General features: G+C 31.1%; 3 protein-coding genes and 1 non-coding gene across 9 annotated transcripts; 3 read left to right on the forward strand and 1 right to left on the reverse strand.

Annotated features, from left to right (window-relative positions):
* Nucleotides 1–3,804: 3,804 nt before the first annotated feature.
* On the forward strand, nt 3,805–6,662 carry LOC131022248 (probable cytokinin riboside 5'-monophosphate phosphoribohydrolase LOGL10). Of its 3 annotated transcripts, XM_057951718.1 has the most exons (8): nt 3,805–4,351; nt 4,464–4,561; nt 4,652–4,682; nt 4,942–5,041; nt 5,147–5,217; nt 5,309–5,452; nt 5,518–5,629; nt 6,337–6,662. In XM_057951718.1, the coding sequence occupies exons 1-7, from the start codon at nt 4,019–4,021 to the stop codon at nt 5,596–5,598; spliced, it is 858 nt and encodes a 285-aa protein (XP_057807701.1). In that variant the 5' UTR covers nt 3,805–4,018; the 3' UTR covers nt 5,599–5,629; nt 6,337–6,662. The 3 variants fall into 3 exon arrangements, with proteins under 3 accessions (XP_057807701.1, XP_057807699.1, XP_057807700.1); XM_057951716.1 differs by lacking the exon at nt 6,337–6,662 and having other exon boundaries at nt 4,634–4,682; nt 5,518–5,763; XM_057951717.1 differs by lacking the exon at nt 6,337–6,662 and having other exon boundaries at nt 5,518–5,763.
* A 1,471-nt stretch (nt 6,663–8,133) lies between these two features.
* TRNAE-CUC (transfer RNA glutamic acid (anticodon CUC)) lies at nt 8,134–8,206 on the forward strand. The gene has a single exon. It is a non-coding gene; the product is annotated as a tRNA-Glu (tRNA).
* Nucleotides 8,207–8,493: 287 nt separating this feature from the next.
* LOC131022228 (uncharacterized) lies at nt 8,494–13,792 on the reverse strand. 3 transcript variants are annotated; one of them, XM_057951688.1, is made up of 13 exons: nt 13,463–13,792; nt 12,553–12,791; nt 12,329–12,455; nt 11,023–11,150; nt 10,869–10,938; nt 10,671–10,773; nt 10,320–10,437; nt 10,133–10,214; nt 9,683–9,744; nt 9,487–9,559; nt 9,328–9,408; nt 9,132–9,212; nt 8,494–8,984 (listed from the first exon to the last, which is right to left on the reverse strand). In XM_057951688.1, the coding sequence occupies exons 2-13, from the start codon at nt 12,753–12,755 to the stop codon at nt 8,820–8,822; spliced, it is 1,293 nt and encodes a 430-aa protein (XP_057807671.1). In that variant the 5' UTR covers nt 12,756–12,791; nt 13,463–13,792; the 3' UTR covers nt 8,494–8,819. The 3 variants fall into 3 exon arrangements, with proteins under 3 accessions (XP_057807671.1, XP_057807673.1, XP_057807672.1); XM_057951690.1 differs by having other exon boundaries at nt 12,553–12,678; nt 13,463–13,791; XM_057951689.1 differs by having other exon boundaries at nt 13,104–13,700.
* Nucleotides 13,793–15,304: 1,512 nt separating this feature from the next.
* Nucleotides 15,305–17,698, forward strand: LOC131022251 (uncharacterized). 2 transcript variants are annotated; one of them, XM_057951722.1, is made up of 4 exons: nt 15,305–15,537; nt 16,195–16,231; nt 16,320–16,382; nt 17,012–17,698. In XM_057951722.1, the coding sequence occupies exons 2-4, from the start codon at nt 16,195–16,197 to the stop codon at nt 17,677–17,679; spliced, it is 768 nt and encodes a 255-aa protein (XP_057807705.1). In that variant the 5' UTR covers nt 15,305–15,537; the 3' UTR covers nt 17,680–17,698. The 2 variants fall into 2 exon arrangements, with proteins under 2 accessions (XP_057807705.1, XP_057807706.1); XM_057951723.1 differs by having other exon boundaries at nt 15,305–16,231.
* The last annotated feature ends 980 nt before the right edge of the window (nt 17,699–18,678 follow it).

Genomic DNA, 18,678 nt, shown 5'->3' on the forward strand with positions numbered 1-18,678 from the left:
GAGAGAGAAGGTAATAAAAGTGATAAAGTAGGAGAGAGAAAGTAATAATTATTGCCAAAAAAGGAAACGTGTCAAGATTCGTGGGACGGTCCAAAAAGGAAAACGTGTCAAGACTCGTGGGACGGAGGGAGTAATAAAAAATAAATGTTATTGCATAAATACACAAACACTAACATAGAAACAATAATTATTGTTATGCGTAAAAAAATCAGTTGCTCTGTTTGAAAATCAATCGTGCCGATCTATCTATCAATTGATTTATATTGATTTGATTGAAATCTAATTAACATAATAAAATTTATTTTCACTAGAACTAAAATTTTCAATGTTCTATACTCTATACGTCCACATAATATATGTATTTAGTTTGTAATTTTCATCCGTCCATATAAAATATATTCAATTTATTTTTGATCAATTTTTCACTCACCATAAATTGAGATCCTTACTCCATTTACAATACATTCAATCACTTTATTATTTTACCTGAATAAAGGAAGTATTGAAATTATTTACACGAACAAAACATAATACGCAAATTCTTCTGTGCTCCTTGACACTAACACTTGCATTAAATGACACTAATATGATAGTGTTATTCGCGACAATGTTATTTATATAACATTATTGTGTCATTTGTAAAACAAAATAATGTTAGTGTCATTTCAAGCAGTGTTATTTATATAACAAGATAGTATCATTTGTAAAATAAAATAATATTAATGTCATTTCAAAATAATGTTAGTATTAATGTCATTTAATACAAGTGTTAGTATCATAGAGCACGGTGCTCCATGGAACAGTCACACGACATGTCTCAACATAATACGAATAAAATGTCAAATCGCTCAAGCCATTAGCCTAAGACCCCTTACAAGAAAAAAAAAAAGATAAAGATAGTAAGAAATAGAAAATCATTCATTTCGTATCAAATTATCAATTAGATGACGACCCAAATATGGACGTCGGATGTGAAGCCAAAATCAACCCTTTTAAGGCATAATTTTATTTTATTTCCAATAAGATGACTCACGATACTGACCTGACCGACCTCTAAATAGCTGATTATGTTTCCACTTAACATATTTTCTCAAAAAATGTTTCCACTTGTTATAGATCAAACTAAAAGCCACACGTAATTTATTGTTGTTTTTATCTAGCTAGTGTCAAATCTATAAACATCCAAAAAAAAAAAGGAACTTCAATTATATATACTATTTCCATTATTGACTATGTGTGTTTGATTGAGCTTTTAAAATACTTGAAGAAGTTTATATATAAGTTATTTTAAAATTTATAAATTTTTGAAAAATATTTGTTAAAATAAGTTTTTAATTAATATAAGTTGTAAAAATAAGCTTTAAGAATTTATAAGCTCCCAAAAAATAAGTTCCTTAAGCTTAATTTATTTTTTCATGTATTATCTTAAGCAACAATTATTTTACAGAAGTTAACTCTACTATGGTTTGTTATTTTCATCATATACCCTTTCAATTTCATCCATCTACAATTTTCTCTTTCTACCTCACAATTTAATTACTCTCTAACTTATAAACTTTAATTATCTAATTCTTTAACAACTCATAAGTTCTCGAGACATTAAAGTTTTTAAACTCTTAAAACATCGTATAAGCTCTTTGAAATAAGTTTAGTCAGACACTTGAGGTTGGAAAATTTACACTTTTTAATCTTAATTCGACTGAAATGTACAGAGAGAGCGCCACAGTAGAAAAAATTAAGCTTCATATTTTATAATCCTGCAAAAATACAAAAAAATGAAGATAAACAAAATCAATCATAATCGTAGTGAGGATATTTTTAAAATTTTGCATTATAAACTGGAAGATTATTAAATTATTAATTCAATTTTAAGGTAATGAATAATTATTCAATTGGATGGTGGGAATGAAATTATTAATCACAGGTCAAATCATGCAAATATTATTTTGATTATTTTATCAATCATGTTTCGTACTCTATAAAAACTAATAAGGGTAAATATAGTTTGAAATCATTTTTGCATAAAATTCTAAAAATCAACATTTATTCAATAAAAGTTTTTTTTTTTTTTTTCAAAATATAACAATTCTTGGGATAATTCAAGGGATTTGATCGTATTTCCAAGCACTTTTATTGCTTCTGTTTTTCAATTCAAGATGGCATCTCTCTTTTGTACGGGAGTATCACACATGACATGACACAATTCCATTACTATTCACACGATCGTTCTCCACCACATATTCTATTAAAGATTTTGATTTATTCAATGAAAGGGAAAATAAATGAGTAAAAGAGAATGTGTGTGTGTCTGTGAGAGAGAGAGAGCATATGTATGCACGTAGCAGTTAATTATGAAGTTATAAAGATAAACAACTTAACAAATCAGGGACAAGAATCTCAAACATTAAATATGCTTCTTTAGGGAAATATATTTACTTACTGTTGGAAGAAGAACAAGAAGAAAAAAACAATTTCTACCTCAATTACACCCGTTTTCCAGCTTAATTTGCAGTGTAAGGGTATGTTTACTTTGGTAGTAAAATTTTCATTTGAAAAGAATGGATAAGAAAAGGTGAGATAATATTATATTTTTCTCTTTTACTTTGTTAGAAATAGATGAATAAACAAATTGAAATGTTGAAAAATATTTTCACACCCTTCCAATAGGATAATATTATCCAACATTTGTGAGAAAATGAGTGAAAAGGGGCTGCTCGAATAAATTTTCCAACCTGCCCGAAGAAAATTATTCATTATAGGAAACATGTAAAAATGATGGAAAATATATTTTTTCTAACTTTTTCTATCAAAGTAAACAGACCCTAAGACTTATATAGTTTGCAAAGATTGGTTAAGTATGATTCATAATATTTTCATAAAGATAAATATTATTAAAATAATAGTAAAATATAGTAACACACAAAAATTGTGGGAGGCTAAATTTTATCCGATTATGATGAGAAAAGCATTAAGTTTCACCGTTTAATTTATGAGGTGATCTTGTGTACACCCGGGTGCACCGTACAACTGTGTTGCACCTTCACTTAGACTTTGACTCATATCATAATTTGAACCCATATATTGATCAAAATCATATAAATAACACTATTTTGGGTACGGGTCAAGCCGATTGTACGGTTAGGGGTGAGCAGTCGGTCCGGACTGGACCGAACCGGACCGAACCGACAAAACCGAGGACCGAATTTTCAATATTTTTTGGACCGAACCGGACCAATTGAAACCTTAGGACCGAACCGAAACCGGACCGAAACCGCCATCGGTTCTCGGTCCGGTTCGGTCCAAAACCGATCATTTTAAAAATATTTAAAATTAATAAAAATATTAATAATATTAATAAAAATATTAATAAAAACATTAGAAATTAATAAAAATATTAATAAAAATATTAGAAATTAATAAAAATATTAATATATTAATAAAAATATTAAATATATATTTAAAATATATATATTCGGTTCGGTCCGGTTTTCGTCGGTTTTGGCCTCCCCGAGACCGGGACCGAACCGAAATATTTTCGGTCCAAGAAAATAGGACCGGACCGGACCAATACATGGACCAAAACCGATCCGGACCGAAAAAACCGATCCGCTCGGTCCGGTCCGTTGGTTTTGGTCCGGTTTTGCTCACCCCTATGTAAGGTACACTCGGGTGTACCCAAGATTTTGTGTTAATTTATATGGTAATGATCAAGTAGAATTAATAAGTAATTAAGAAAAAAGTTAATATATATGTAGTTGCTTAATTAGTAATGTGTTAATGCAAAGTTGAAGTATGGAGTGGGAGTAGTGATGAGTGATGAGAAGAAGGCAGCAATGCAATACGATAAAAGCTAGTAAAAGTGATTGTCAGATTTACCCAATAGGATGGCCAACAACTTGCTTCCCCTTTTCTCTCTACATTTCAACATCTCTTCATTATTCACTCCTCTCTCTCTCTCTCTCTCTCTCTCTCTCTCTAATAAGCTCTAGAGAGAGATGAGAAAGAGAGAGAGTTGGGAATGGGGCACTATTGGGTAATGTTGGGGTCTTCTCCAACACAAAAGAGGTACTTAAGCAGACAAAAGGTAGTGTTTGGAGATAAAAGGCTCAAGGGGTTTTGCCCTATCCCCATATATATACCCAAACCCTCCTTGCTTCTGCTTTTCCATACACAATATCTCTCTATTATTCCTTCCTGCAAACTCTCTCTCTCTCTCTCTCTCTCTCTCCAAAAGATGGAAGGTATCATGATGCCCTCAAGAAAGTTCAAGAGAATCTGTGTTTTCTGTGGAAGTAGAGCAGGTAACAAACCATCATTCACTGATGCAGCTCTTCAGCTTGGCAAACAACTGGTACTAATTAAACTGTACTGATTAATTAATTAAATAGCAATTAAAGCTTTAATTTTTCACTTTCTTATATACACAATACTTTTCTCTTACATCACTTTGAATCTTGGACTAGGTTGAAAGGAAGATTGATCTTGTTTATGGTGGAGGAAGTGTAGGATTGATGGGCTTGGTCTCCAAAACTGTCTTTGATGGTGGCTGTCATGTTTTGGGGTAGTAGTAATTATATTATGCTTGCAAAATTGAAATTATTTCTTCATCTTTTAATTTAATCTGTTGACATAGTTTTTTGTTTGGCTGTAGAATAATTCCTAAAGCTCTAGTGGCACATGAGGTACAGTTTTTCCATCCTTAGCCATCACAAAAAATTTCAGACATGCAACAATGGTACATATTAAAAAAATTTGTTTATGGTTAATTATTTTGTAGTAGTTATAATGATCAAGTGATCAAGAGCAGCATGTATGTATGTGTTTTAAATTTTACTGCGAACACATACAGTAACTTTATACATCTAGTGTAAAGTTCTCATGATAAATGCTATATATATATGTGTGTGTGTGTGTATGAATGTTTTTTTGTTGTTGTTACAGATATCTGGAGCAAGTGTTGGAGAAGTAATAATTGTGGCAGATATGCATAAAAGAAAGGCACAAATGGCCAAAAATGCTGATGCTTTCATTGCCCTTCCTGGTATAATTAACTTATTCCCTTTACATTTTTATGCATACCAAATCAAATTGTCTTTATATGCATTTTTTTTATCAAGAAATTAAAATCCCACTTGATCTTGTTCAGGTGGTTATGGAACCATGGAGGAATTGTTAGAGATTATTGCTTGGTCTCAGTTGGGAATTCATGACAAACCAGTTAAATAATTAATGATATATACTATTTGTTTTATTTTAAAGTTAATTATAAGCTGAATTAATTAAAATGTTAATTATCTGAAATTAACAGGTGGGATTGTTGAATATTGATGGATACTATAATAGCTTGCTTGCATTGTTTGACAAGGGAGTGGAGGAAGGCTTCATTGAGGATTCAGCAAGAAATATAGTTGTCTTGGCAGACTCACCAGACCAGTTGATCAACAAATTGGAGGTTCCATATACATTTATTAAATTAATTAATATTACAAAAATATTAATGGTGTTAATTAATTGTAGGAATATGCACCAGTGCATGAAGCAGTGGCACCTAGACAAAGTTGGATAGTTGATGATCAATGGGCAACTACAAGTGGATGATATATATTAATTAATTAATATAAAATTTGAGGTGATTATGATTATCATGTACAGATTGTGTGTAATAAATGTGGATACAATTATTTGGTGGTTAGGTCAGCAAATTAAACTGCAAATGTAATGTAACCAACTCTCTCTTTAGCTATATCAGCTCTCCTTTTTACTTGTTTTGTCTGTAAAGTGGGCTTGTTCAAAGATACCATATCTTAATCATTCCTATTTGAATAATCATAGACAGGGATCTTTGTACTTCCATTTCATTATACTAGTATCTTTATCTAGAGTAATTATTTGTGGGTCACTTACATTATATTAATTTGTGTGCTCAATAATTGGTTTTATTCGTTAATCCAGTCAAAATAATCATTAGCTCATGTCCACACAATAATTAAATCAGATTATCATGAGATTTTGTTATAATAGTATTGTGTAGGAGATCTATGTGAGCACTGGTTCAAATAAAAATTATTTTTATTGTAATAATTAATTATAACTGATCATCATGTAAACTTTTTCACTTTCCATTATTAACGGTCAGGATTAATCTCAAATTAACGTTGCTAGTAAAACAACTTTGATGCATAGGTGCAAACGATGAATATTCATGGTTTGTATATATATGTTTTAAGTGAATATATTGTAAGGTTTTATTTTTATTTTCATTTCTGATGGTGGTTAATTTCTTTTTTTTACTCTTCTCTTACCAATCATTTGTTTTGCTGGTGTTGTTTTAAACAGTTAGTCTTGGTTGAGGATTTTGAAGGAGTTAGTCAGAGGTTTCAAGGATGCAGGAAGAAATGATTTTAAAATTAGACTTAAAATTAATGTATTTTTGGAAAAATTGTATCGTTTGATGCAACTTACTCCACCATATATATGAGGTATGTTTGATTCATTTTATTTCTACCATTTATGTTAGTTAATCACTGGCATATGTATTTAGTTTGGTTTGTTTGTTATGGTGCGTTCAATAATTAATTTATCAATAACGATAAATGTAGATATGTTTTAATTTCCTATGCTTCAATACGTATACGTATGAAAACGGTGAAAACCTTGTAGCATCATTTTTTTTTAATTTTTACAAATAATTTTATCCTTTTCGGCATTCTGTATGAATCCGCGTGAATGGATGAAAATAAATCTCAATCGTTTATTACCATCCAATTCCAATCTACTACAACATTAAATTTTGAATATGATTTTTATCTTACATTATATTTATGATATGCGTATATAGTATCTACGAGAGCAAATGAAATGATGTGCGAGCAATTAACAAGTAGAGGTGAGTTAAGTTTCGAGCGAGCAAAAAAAAGTTAATTTTAGATTATATTTTGTATTTTTTTAAAATTTATTATGTAATTATAAAACTATAAATTTATTCATATAAATTTATTTTAAACATAAAAATATATTTGGCCTGATATTTTTAAATCTTAGTTCCGTACTTTACAAATAAGTATATATGTACTCTCTCTGTTCTTAGAAAAATATTCTAGGAGAGAGTGACACGAGTTTTAAGAAAAAAGATTGTTGAATGTATTGAGAATGGAGAAAAAGTTGTTGAGTGTATTAATAACGGTGAAAAAGTGCTTTAATTGGTATTGAGAGTGAGAAAAAGTAAAGGATAAATGAGATACATTTTATAAGTGGTGGGTTATAGTTCAAAAATAGGTAAAAGTTTTTTTATGCACGTCCAAAAAAAAAATGAAGTTCTTTCGTGAACAGAGGGAGGGAGAATAATATATGGGTAGGAAGGTGATGAAAATGGATATATGATTATGATGATGGTGAGTTTGCAATAAACATATTGGATTTGAACCCCACATTTGAATTGAAATATGTCGAGAGTATCATCAACAAACAACTAATGGCAATTGCTGAGCATTCAAAGAATCTTGCTCCTTTCGCACGTGAATTTGGTTTATATCATGTCCCACACGCTCCTACTACTACAACCCAATTTATATACCATTCCTCAGCATTTTTTAACGGGGTAAATATTATAATAAATTCCAAACTATACTCCTTTTATTATAAGAAATAATTTTAAAAGTCCCAAATTATTAAGTTTATATTGTTAAATTTTGTTGTTTCATTTATGTCAGATATTTGAGATATGTTATATCAGTTTCAATTCGATCATAATTTGAAATTGTGGTAAAATTGCTAAGCGTAAAATTTATGTATTTTCTGAGACGTCTCATTCGAATATGTCACTTTTTAAAATGAAGAATCAATACATAACAAACACTCCACATAATTCATTATTTATTCCAAATATTGTTGTGATCAACAAATAATTATCTCAATTTTCACTTAAGAAAATATTTCTCTCTTTTCTCCTTTTTTATATATATATAAATACACCCTCAAAAAAATTACTTTCTCTATTTTGTTTTATTATAAACTATTAATTTATTAAGTTCATGTTTGTGCGTTAGGGGATATTAAAATGGGAAGAAAAGAGTACAAAATTTTAATTTCTTAAGAATTGTTTAATTAGATAAATATTACGTATCTAATTCAAAATCCGTTGTAGTCTAGTTGGTTAGGATACTCGGCTCTCACCCGAGAGACCCGGGTTCAAGTCCCGGCAACGGAATTATTTGTTTGTTTTTTCTTTAAAATTGTTTTTTTATTCTTTCGTACTGAGGAATTTAGCGCAGCAAGTCACAACACATGGAATTATGGAAATATGGAATACCACAGTATTTTACTATATTAATATTATATTATATATTTACGATCTTCTTTCTCTATAATATTAGTATTATTCTGAAAATTTATTTTACTGGTTTTATCTATTTTGGGTAGTAGATTTTATGATCAAATCAAAATATCTGGAAAACCAAAATAGAGAGAAATGTGCATAACCACTAAAATAAATACAAGAAATATCGGCACAAAGCTATTTAGAAATGGTAATAGTATGTGAGCAAATACAAACATTAAGGGATTATCTGTACCTTAGAAGGGTTACTTGATCCTATGTTGAAACATAAGTGGTGTTTTTTACTCTATTCCCAAAAACAAATTATCCACTCAAATCAAGTGGACAAAGCAACTAATGCTAGTAAAAGTATGTATGAATAAATTCTCTGATAGCAAACAGTCTACATGGGGCTGATCTGCTCTCTCTCTTTGTGTTAGCTCTAGTGTGTGACAAAAAATATTGTGCAGTTCAACGTAACGACTGCAAACCAAAGGAGGTCCGACTAGGCATACAAGAGCTCTTCCTCTCTAACCGAATACGGGGGTGGCAGCACATTCTTGGCAGCAGAGAAAACATCTGGAAAACCAATACTCGCCTCAGTGATAGGTGAATCCAAGACTGAATCCGGGATGGCAGCCAGCGTCTCCTCCAACAATGATTTTATTGTCTGCAAGTTTAGAAAAATATATGTCAAGATATCTTGACCTAAATTTCTTTCATGTTATCAACATTGACAAGTATTCTTTGTTTAGTGATGTTTCTGCCAAATTACGAGAAATGCATCATGTAGCATTTTAAAAGACAGTAGCCTTACCGTGCAGTTGTGTAGAGCAGCATCAACTTTGCGCTTCCACAAACCATTTCCGGGCGATGAATGGAAAAAACCAAGCAAAGGCTGCACGTACAATTCAGTTATTGGAAATTTTAAATGTCAAAGTAACATACATCTTCTCTAGCTCCCCCTAAATAGTTAAGAAATCTTGATGGAAGTAAAAAGATTGCATCCATACTTTTGTAATCTCGCGAAGATTTGGTTTGGGTTCGGTATGTTCCAAGACTGAATCTCCATAAACCTGGAACTTTTCAAGTACCTGCATAGAAGTATGTAGATGTTGCTGAGAAAATAAGGATTTCCACAACCACAATAAAATCAAAGATAGCTGACCAACCTGTCGCCTCGTTATACTGCTAAGAGGTGCACCGTATATTGCACTATCAACGTGTCCCAAAACATTCCATGGACTGGAAGAAGATTATTTTAGTTTTCAGTCACCATGTAAAAGCAAGTAAAACGTAAAGACAAACTCACAGGTAGTTATTGTGGAAACAGCATATGATGAAATGAAGAGATCATATAGTACATACTTATGATAAGCTGCACGTCCAACCATAACTCCATGGGCTCCTTCCCTCAGAGCTGCATTTACCTAATTTTTTAAATACAAAATATGAGGATACTGGAAGGGTGAATTATTTTCTCGGTTAAACAATCCAAGAGGTTCTGAAGTATTTAGCTCATTTCATTTCATAAAGCTCAAAGTACTCTCAGTGACCAATCATCAACTATGTCTCTATGAGTCAAATGACCTAGCCAGCCTCTACCAAACAAATAAAAAGAAAAAAAGAACAGCCAACAAGATTCTGAAAAAGAAAATGAGGGTAAAACCTAAACAGTGATTTAAAGAAGAATAATTCCGAAGGTGCTTTGTGCACTTGGGATGAAAAATCAAGTCTTCTAGAACAACTCTTCTTCAAAATTAAATAAGAATCCTAAGCTTCTGACTCATTTCCAACACATGTTAGACTTGAAATTACCTCATCGATAGTGTTTATGCCACCATTGATGGTGAACCGCAAATCAGGAAAATCACGCAGAAGAGCATAGAAGAATTCATATCTGGAAAAAGTTGAAACAGAGCATAGCAATATGATAAGAAACTAACTGATGCTACGTAACAACACATAATAATAAATAGTAAATACAAATTTAAACAATGTGTACTTTAAGGGTGGAATTGATCTATTTTCTCTGGGGCTGATTCCATTAAGTAGTGCCTTCCTGGAGTGTATTATGAAATGCCTCGTTGGTGATTGAGATGAGACCTTATATATGAAATCACCTGCAGAGAAATGAAAAGGTTGCTCATTACAGAGGAAAAGACCCAGTCAGAGCATATCCACATACAGCCAGCAATCACAATAATTGGTACAAACAACTTAACATACGTGTAGTGAGTCACCAAACAATTGCAATGCAAGAAATAAGAGAAACTCATATGTTGTTTTGGATGTGCAAGTAGAATAGCTTCAAAAGAAGAAAACTATACAACTCTAAGAAAATGGAAGCACTTACAGAGTTCATTATATGAATCATGGTCATCGACACCAATTCTGCATTTGACACTAACAGGAACATTTGTATTTGCAGAAATTACTGACATGGCATCAGCAACAAACTTCCCTTGTAAAAGACAATATGGTAAGGTTAGATATCTTTCTGTATTACCTATTAAGTACTATCTAAAAATTAGTAAGGCACCATTGCACACACCTTTGGATCAAGCATTAGACGCACCCCGAAACAACCTTTTCCAGCAACCTTTGGACTTGGACAACCACAGCTGTCAAAAATGTCTTACTTGAGTATTTAAATTAGCAAAAGTTAGAGTGAAATCAAAGGTATCTGCCTATATAAAAGAACAAACTTGAAATTAATTTCATCATAGCCATAAGGATTTGCAAGTTGAGTTGCTTTAGCAATGTTTTCCAAATCGTTTCCCCCAATTTGAAGCACTATAGGATGTTGCTCTGGACCAAATGCCAAGAATCTATCCTGGTAACCATTGAGAAAATACATATCATGAGACAAGTGACAACAAGAAATGCCATAGATGCCTATGAAATCAATTATATTCCAAACTGAGTAATACAAATTCACCACTTACCAGGTTAAAGAGGATCATATATTAATGGAAGAAATGTATTTAGGAAAACGCATGTCAGACATCATAACAATTAAGAATATTACTGTATTTAAAAAGAAATCATTATAGCATGCACAATTGCCTGCGTGCGCACAGAGATTTTTCTTATGAAACATGTATGACTACATTCAAATAAGTCAATCAGGTGCCTGGAAAACCTACCAGGAGCATAACCATCATTTAAGGTATGTGCCAACTTCAAATATATAGACTCAGAATTTATAGGTCACAATTTCTACCAAGGTCAGGATTAGCAACTGTAAGGTAAGTTACAGGGCATGATACTACAAGCACATTCTCAGCTAACAGATACGAATGCAGAAATACACCGTCTAAGAAACAGTTGATTGATGAAACAATACTAGAAGTATATCTGTCATTGTAGACTTAAGGTGTTTTTTTCATGCATATGCATGCTGTAATATTCTCACTCTCCTCCTTAATTGTTTTTATCAGAAGCAACAACATCACATCTTTCTTTTTAATGTAAATCTCATAAGTCATAACCTAATCCTGTTCAGAAACATCCACAAAGAAATAGCATTTGCTAAGATTGCGAGAACTTCCCATAAATTTAATTATGATAATTAGGAATGTGCTGCATGAATTTATCTGCGTTTAATTGGAGAATTTTAAACCATGTTGATATAATTTTGTGCCTTAATTTTGAATCTTATACTATGTTTTAAAATACATTACATTGTGAAGAAAGATAAACAATAAGTTTATTTTGAAAAGTGAGAAAGGGAAAGTATATACATTAGGACATAGCTTTAATAATCAAGATAAAAGATTCCAAAGGATTGCTAGTCAGGTGTTCCGTCTATATAATGTTAGCTTCCCTCTTTATTACTGAATCCAGGCTAATTTGATACTTTCAGCATTAATCTTGTAAAAAAAAATCCCACTCCAACAGGTATGTCACAATAAACTCGGATTGTTCTTGCAAAAATTGCAATATTTGGATCATAGCAGTGCATCTTTTCTTTAAGAGAACGAATAGAAAGACAGTGCAAGAAGCAATTACCAAATTCCCCTTCTGAAAAACAATAGTTTCTGCAGCAATCATTTCTGAATACAGCCAAGCCTCTTTGGATATGATACGAGCCAAAGTTCTATAGTGGTTGTCCGTTAAGTCCATCATTGGAGCAATACTGTATATCAGAGTACAAAAATTAAAAGATAATCCAGCCAAAAGACCACCATATTAAGAAAATAATCTCAAGATATGAAAATGGATGTATCACTCACCTGAACCAAGGCGGAGGATAGCGGGTGGCCACCATAATGCTCTCCTTGTGAAACTGGCACTTCTGAACGTAGCGATGCAATTTCCTTGATTTGGTCAAATTTGTATAATTTAAGTTGGAAAACAATCTGCCATGGTTTTTCAGGACAAGAGAAGGAACAGGAGTTAAAGAAGTAGACAAAATATGGCCGGTACACTTGATCATCCCTCTAAATGGACCGTGGCCTGCTCTTTATTGTACCTATCCATTGGAATTGGATAGAAAGTGAAATCACAAAAGGGATGGGAATTTTGACTAAATAGAGACTTAAAACCTGAAACCAAATAGTTGAATCCCCACATATAAATTATCTAAAAGATACCCCAGAAGTAATGCAAGTATCCAACTTCAGCCAAACACATCAAAAAATCTTAGCTTGGCCTTGTTCTATATATGCACATCAAAGATCTAAAACTAAAAGGCCAAGCTCATAAGTTCATAACCCACTTCCTAGGATACCCAAACATGGAAAAAAAAATTATAGGATCCCAGGAAAAAATGCAACCAACCAACCGTGTTAAGCAGTTAATCACCAGATCAAGCAGGTAACAGGTACATCAAAATCACCACTTCACAAAGCCAAACTGCCAATTATTACAACTTGAATCCTTTAACCCCATCACATTAATTTCCAAATTGGCTATTTTCAAGAACACCCACAATCAACTTCCTACGTGAAGAACCAAATAGCATTTTTATCCTCCTAGCGAAAGAATAAAAAATCCAAAAGTTAAACAACAGAAAACTTTTAGTATTAGGGCCCATGTTGCAAAAGAGAGATTTTTTTTCCTTTCAAGGAGTAGAAGGTTGGCTGTTGAGAGACGAATAAACGCAAAAATAACACAAGAAAGAAAGAGAGAAGAATAAATTACGAGTTGCACGGGAAGGCCTCCCTCCTTCTCCGTGACTGTAGAGCGAGCAAACTGGAAACTGTCTCTATAACTATACAGGAATTTGGGTTTCTCCCCTTTTTCTTTAGCACTGGATTCGGAAACGTAGGCACCACAAATTTGTGGGTTTATCAATTATCATACAATTCCAGAAAACGATTATGAAGTTTCCCCAAGCAAATTATTCTGTTTTTATTATTATTATTATTAATATTTAAAGGGTAGGAACCCTAATTGTTCGATTTATTCTGTTTTTAGGCAAAATGCATTTGACTTTTTTAAAAGGGATTTCATTCATCGCACTTTTCTTACCTCCAAGGATTAGTCATTGTGCTCTTATTTTTATATGCTGAATCTTTTGCTTCAAAAAATAAAAAATAAAAAAATGATACTGAGTCTTTGGATTCAAAGTTTGTCATTATATAACAAAATATTCAACACTAAGGGTGCCTCCAACCATAAGCCAGTTTTTAGTTTTTAAAATTGCCACATCAATGCCACATCAGCTTTAGAAACCCACCTACTTTTTTCTCTCACATCTCTTCCAACAATAAACCAGTTTCTTACTTTTTCAGGGTCCCACCATTATACACACTCCCTTTATATATATATATATCCCAATTAATTTAGGAAAGCATTATTATTTATATATTTTAATTTTAAATTAATTTATATATATATTAATTATCTAATTTAATAAAATAAATTAAATTTAAAATTCTAAATAATAATTAAAATTACATTAATAAAATTCATATTACATTGCTAAAATTAAAATTACATTGCATAAATTATAATTACATTAATTGAAACTACATAAACATAATAATTCAAACTAAAATATTACTTAATTCTAGCCATCTGCGGCATTGATTTGTGCCCAAATATGTTGTGTCAAATCATGTGATGGTATTGTGAAGTTGGAAAATAGGAACCTTGAATATTTTGGGAGCTTGAATTACTAGAATCAGAATTTTGGGAGCTAGAATCCGTCATTTTACTTGTGAAAATGAAGTGAACAAGATAACAAAAAAAAATGAAGTATTGGAGAGTTGTATGGAAATGAAAGAATGAAATGATTATATATAGAAAATTTTAAGAATCAAGACGTTAGAAAAATATTTCCGTTACAATGATAAAAAAAAATTGTCGTTGTTTCAGTAATTAAAATAGCCGTTCCATAAAATTGAAATACTCTTTCCATACTTTAAATTGAAATAGGAAGTGAGAAATGGGTGCAAACAAAAAAATAGGACCCACATCACTTGAATTTCGACTGAATCACTTGAATTTCAGCTGAAACCATAAGCAATAAAGGTGAAATAGGGCCCCACTTTGTCAGTATAAACTAGCTTCCAGTTCGAAACCAGTTTTTTGCTCAAATTTTAGAAACCAGTTTTTACACTCTCCAATGCTAATTTCCAAAGTTAAAAACTGGAAGAAACTGCCGTTGGAGGCACCCTAATCACTGATGTGAGGGATAGATTTTAGTGGATATGAAATGTGATAACTTTTTATGATAAATAACAGGGTGGTCGTATGTACGTGTGTTGGTCTAACGATAGGTGATTAATGTTTAAAAATTAAAATTTAATTTGAGTCCATCGTTATATGATCTTTAATTTTTTTTATTTACTTATGTAATTTATCTATATATATATATATATATATATATATATATAGGGGACGGATCGGCGAAGAATTTTACAGTAATAGAGAATGAAGAATTGTCTCTAAGCGTTAGATCTAATTGATCCAACGGATGATAGAATGTCTCGAATAAAAAAAAAAACTAAAGTCATTGTACACGCCTCCGCGGATCTGCTGATTTACAAACTAAAGGGGTTAAATGGAATTTTACTCCACCAGTAAATATAGAAGATTCTACACAATCCCGGTAAACACGCCTCCACTCTCCATTGATACTATCGAGAAATTAGGATAGAAAAAACTGGAACAAAATATCAAAATCAAAACCACCATTCCATTTAGCTTGAAGAATCGAAGAAAAATTGAAGAACCAAGTCATTGTTGCAGAGAAAAAAAAATCGAACAAGGTGAGTTCAGTTTTTATATACTTGCAGAATCTTTAATGTTTCGAATAAATTAAAGAACCAACAACATTTAAAATGTTCTGTAGTTTATAGATCTGTAAAATATAAGGTTTTTAACAAAAAAAAATGGATTAGGATTTACTCACTCTTGCTTTGTAATTCGAAACTTAGTTGAGAATCCTAGTAGAAACAAGAAATGCCTTTTATGTCGTAGTTGCTTTATTAAATTTACAGTAGATTAAAAACGGCGATAGTTAGATTCCTAATGAAAGTTTCGAAATTTTTAATACAGTATTGCCCCTTTTGTATTTTTTGTAAAGATGGTCCCCCCATCACCAATGTTTTCTTTTGTTGTTGTTGCTTTACTGAATTTACAATAGCATAATAAGGGTCCCAGTTAGATTTCTAATGGAAGAATCAAAATTAATAATATAGTATTCCCCTTTTTCTATTTTTCGTGAAGATGCACACCAACCCATATTGTATTCTACTGTATTCGAAAAGCCAAAAAAATTTAGAGTCCAAATTCTACTGTATTCGAAAAGCCAAAAAATTAAACAATAAAAAATTCTACTGTATTCGAAATTATCTTATAACTAACCCATATTTATTTTTGTGCATAAACAAAAAAACGCAATCTGAAATGGTGTTGCTGCACAGATGACAACAAAGAAGGGGAAGCAGAAAATTTTACAAGGTATTGACTTCATTCGAATGATGAGGCATCATTTAATATTATTATTTACCTAAAAAAAAGTTCATTTATTATGAATTATGTTTTGCAGTTCATGGAAACAATAAGAAGAAAAAAACAGCAATGGATACAAGAGAACCAAATGAAGATGACGGTAAATAATATGCTTCACCTCTATATTCAACATAAAATGACATTATTCAAATTTTTATTCACCTGTATTCAAAAAATAAATAGTATAATTCGTTTTTATCATAATAACATGTAAAATCACTATATTCAAAAATATTATCCAATTATTCGATATATTGTTTGATATATTCGAAATGCATAAATACTATTTTTTATAAATTACTTCTTATTGCATTTGACGACATAAAATGACATTATTCAAATATTTGTTCACCTGTATTCGAAAAATTAATAGTATGCTTCGTTTTTTTGATAATAACATAAAAAAGAACCATATTCAAAAATATTATACAATTATTCGATATATTGTTTGATATATTCGAAATGCATAAATACTATTTTATATAAATTACTTCTTATTGCATTTGACAACATAAAATGACATTATTCAAATATTTGTTCACCTGTATTCGAAAAATTAATAGTATACTTCGTTTTTTTCATAATAATATAAAAAAGAACCATATTCAAAAATATTATCCAATTATTCGATATATTGTTTGATATGTTCGAAATGCATAAATACTATTATAGATAAATTACTTCTCATTCTGTAATTGCTTAACCAATATCATTGCTTTTTCAAAACAGATTTCATGGATAGTCCCCCACTTCTTTCACATGGAGGCAAAAAAGATGATAGTACAAAGAAATGCAGTACCAAGAAAAAAAAGAAAACTGTTGACAGGAGTATAGCATCAACATCCGGAGAGAAGGATGAAGAGAATGTTAAAAAGAAACGTCGTCGGCAAAAAAATCCAAAAGGTGTGAAATGCAAGAGAAGATGCCTGCGTAAAGTTTATGATGACAAAAATGAAGAAGCAAATGGAAACAGCGAAGAAGGGAACAATGAGGATGACGAAAAATACCCAAAACTCAACACTCGAAGCACGCCGGCTGCCTTCTACAAGAAGCTGCGTGAGTTGAATGATGCACAGCGCAGAGCCATTGAAGCAATAGGATTTGGAAAGATATTGCAACTCACAATAAAAGATGTGCCTTCAAAATTGGCGTATTGGGTATTAGACAGGTATGATTCTCGAAGTGGAGTACTTGAAATAGATGGAACATGCAAGGTGAAGATTGAAGAGGATGATGTCTACCGGGTATTCGGCTTTCCAAAAGGTGCTAAAAAAATTGATGTATTCGAAAGGACAGCAGTGAACGAATTATTCAACGAATGGATGGGATTCTTCCAATGTGTTGAAAAACTGCCCTACATAAGGTTTGATGTTGTCAGGACACACCGGAAAACATAAATCAAAAGGTTCACCATAATCAGCCCCAGCATCAATTTCTGTCAAATAACACACACAAAAAAACAAATAAACATAAAAAAATACCAAATAAAAAAAAAAGATCAGAACGCAAAAATCACAGCAAATATTTCAATTCAATCAATACATACAAAAAAAATCAAACAACACTTCAATTCGACAAATAAAACTAATATGATTAAATTCCATAAATATATCATAAATTGAAAAAAAAAATTACACAACATTAACCAACTATTTAATTAACTAAATGATAAAAAAAAAGTTTTTATCACAAAAAAATATCAACAAAACTGAACAAAACTTCAATTCCTATAAACAAACGACAACATCTGAAAAACACATAAATCTGTCAAAACTTAAACGAATATGTTAATTTATCCTTTGTTCAAAACTTAACCTATTCTGTTTAGTAATCACAATACAAAACAAACAATAACAATAAAATGTATAAAAATAAAAAACAACAACACACGACTACATCCAATAATTAAAAAAATTAAGAAAATCATTACCTTCTTCCATTGTCAAGGACAAGAAAATTAAAAGCTTTACAAACTTTACAGACTTTGCTATTCTCGAGTTTAAGGGTAACATAAAACATAAAAAAACGGTTACATATAAAAAATATATAGGAATAATTAAAAAATAAATAATATAAAATTAATGAATGAAATCTTGAAAACTATATCCAAAAATAAGTGAGATTCGGTCAACCTAAATCTATGAAAGTCGGTTACATACAAAAACAATATTACTTAATTAACCTTACTACACTAAACGGATGAAACTAAAAAGAATTGATATGTACCGTCAGATTCACTAAATCTAAGGGCTAGGATTAATTCTTCTTTCTCAAAATACTTAGCATTCTCTATGGATCTTCTCCCTATATATATATATATATATATATATAGGGGAGGGCTAGAATAAAAACACTCTTAAGTGTATAAAATATAAATGATTTTCAGCCCTTAGATC

The sequence above is a fragment of the Salvia miltiorrhiza genome, chromosome 4, assembly GCF_028751815.1.
Source record: "Salvia miltiorrhiza cultivar Shanhuang (shh) chromosome 4, IMPLAD_Smil_shh, whole genome shotgun sequence".
In the NCBI taxonomy this organism is placed as follows: Eukaryota; Viridiplantae; Streptophyta; class Magnoliopsida; order Lamiales; family Lamiaceae; genus Salvia; species Salvia miltiorrhiza.

Coding starts and splice junctions, on each gene's coding strand:
- LOC131022251 (XM_057951723.1), top strand. CDS start 16,195: ATGACAACAAAGAAGGGGAAGCAGAAAATTTTACAAG. Junction 16,232..16,319: donor GAAGCAGAAAATTTTACAAG/GTATTGACTTCA, acceptor TATGTTTTGCAG/TTCATGGAAACAATAAGAAG. Junction 16,383..17,011: donor AGAACCAAATGAAGATGACG/GTAAATAATATG, acceptor TTTTCAAAACAG/ATTTCATGGATAGTCCCCCA.
- LOC131022228 (XM_057951688.1), bottom strand. CDS start 12,755: ATGATCAAGTGTACCGGCCATATTTTGTCTACTTCTTTAACTCCTGTT. Junction 10,939..11,022: donor TATGATGAAATTAATTTCAA/GTTTGTTCTTTT, acceptor CATTTTTGACAG/CTGTGGTTGTCCAAGTCCAA. Junction 10,438..10,670: donor TGATTCATATAATGAACTCT/GTAAGTGCTTCC, acceptor ATTTCTCTGCAG/GTGATTTCATATATAAGGTC.
- LOC131022248 (XM_057951716.1), top strand. CDS start 4,019: ATGGGGCACTATTGGGTAATGTTGGGGTCTTCTCCAACACAAAAGAGG. Junction 4,562..4,633: donor GGTGGCTGTCATGTTTTGGG/GTAGTAGTAATT, acceptor CTGTTGACATAG/TTTTTTGTTTGGCTGTAGAA. Junction 4,683..4,941: donor AAGCTCTAGTGGCACATGAG/GTACAGTTTTTC, acceptor TTGTTGTTACAG/ATATCTGGAGCAAGTGTTGG.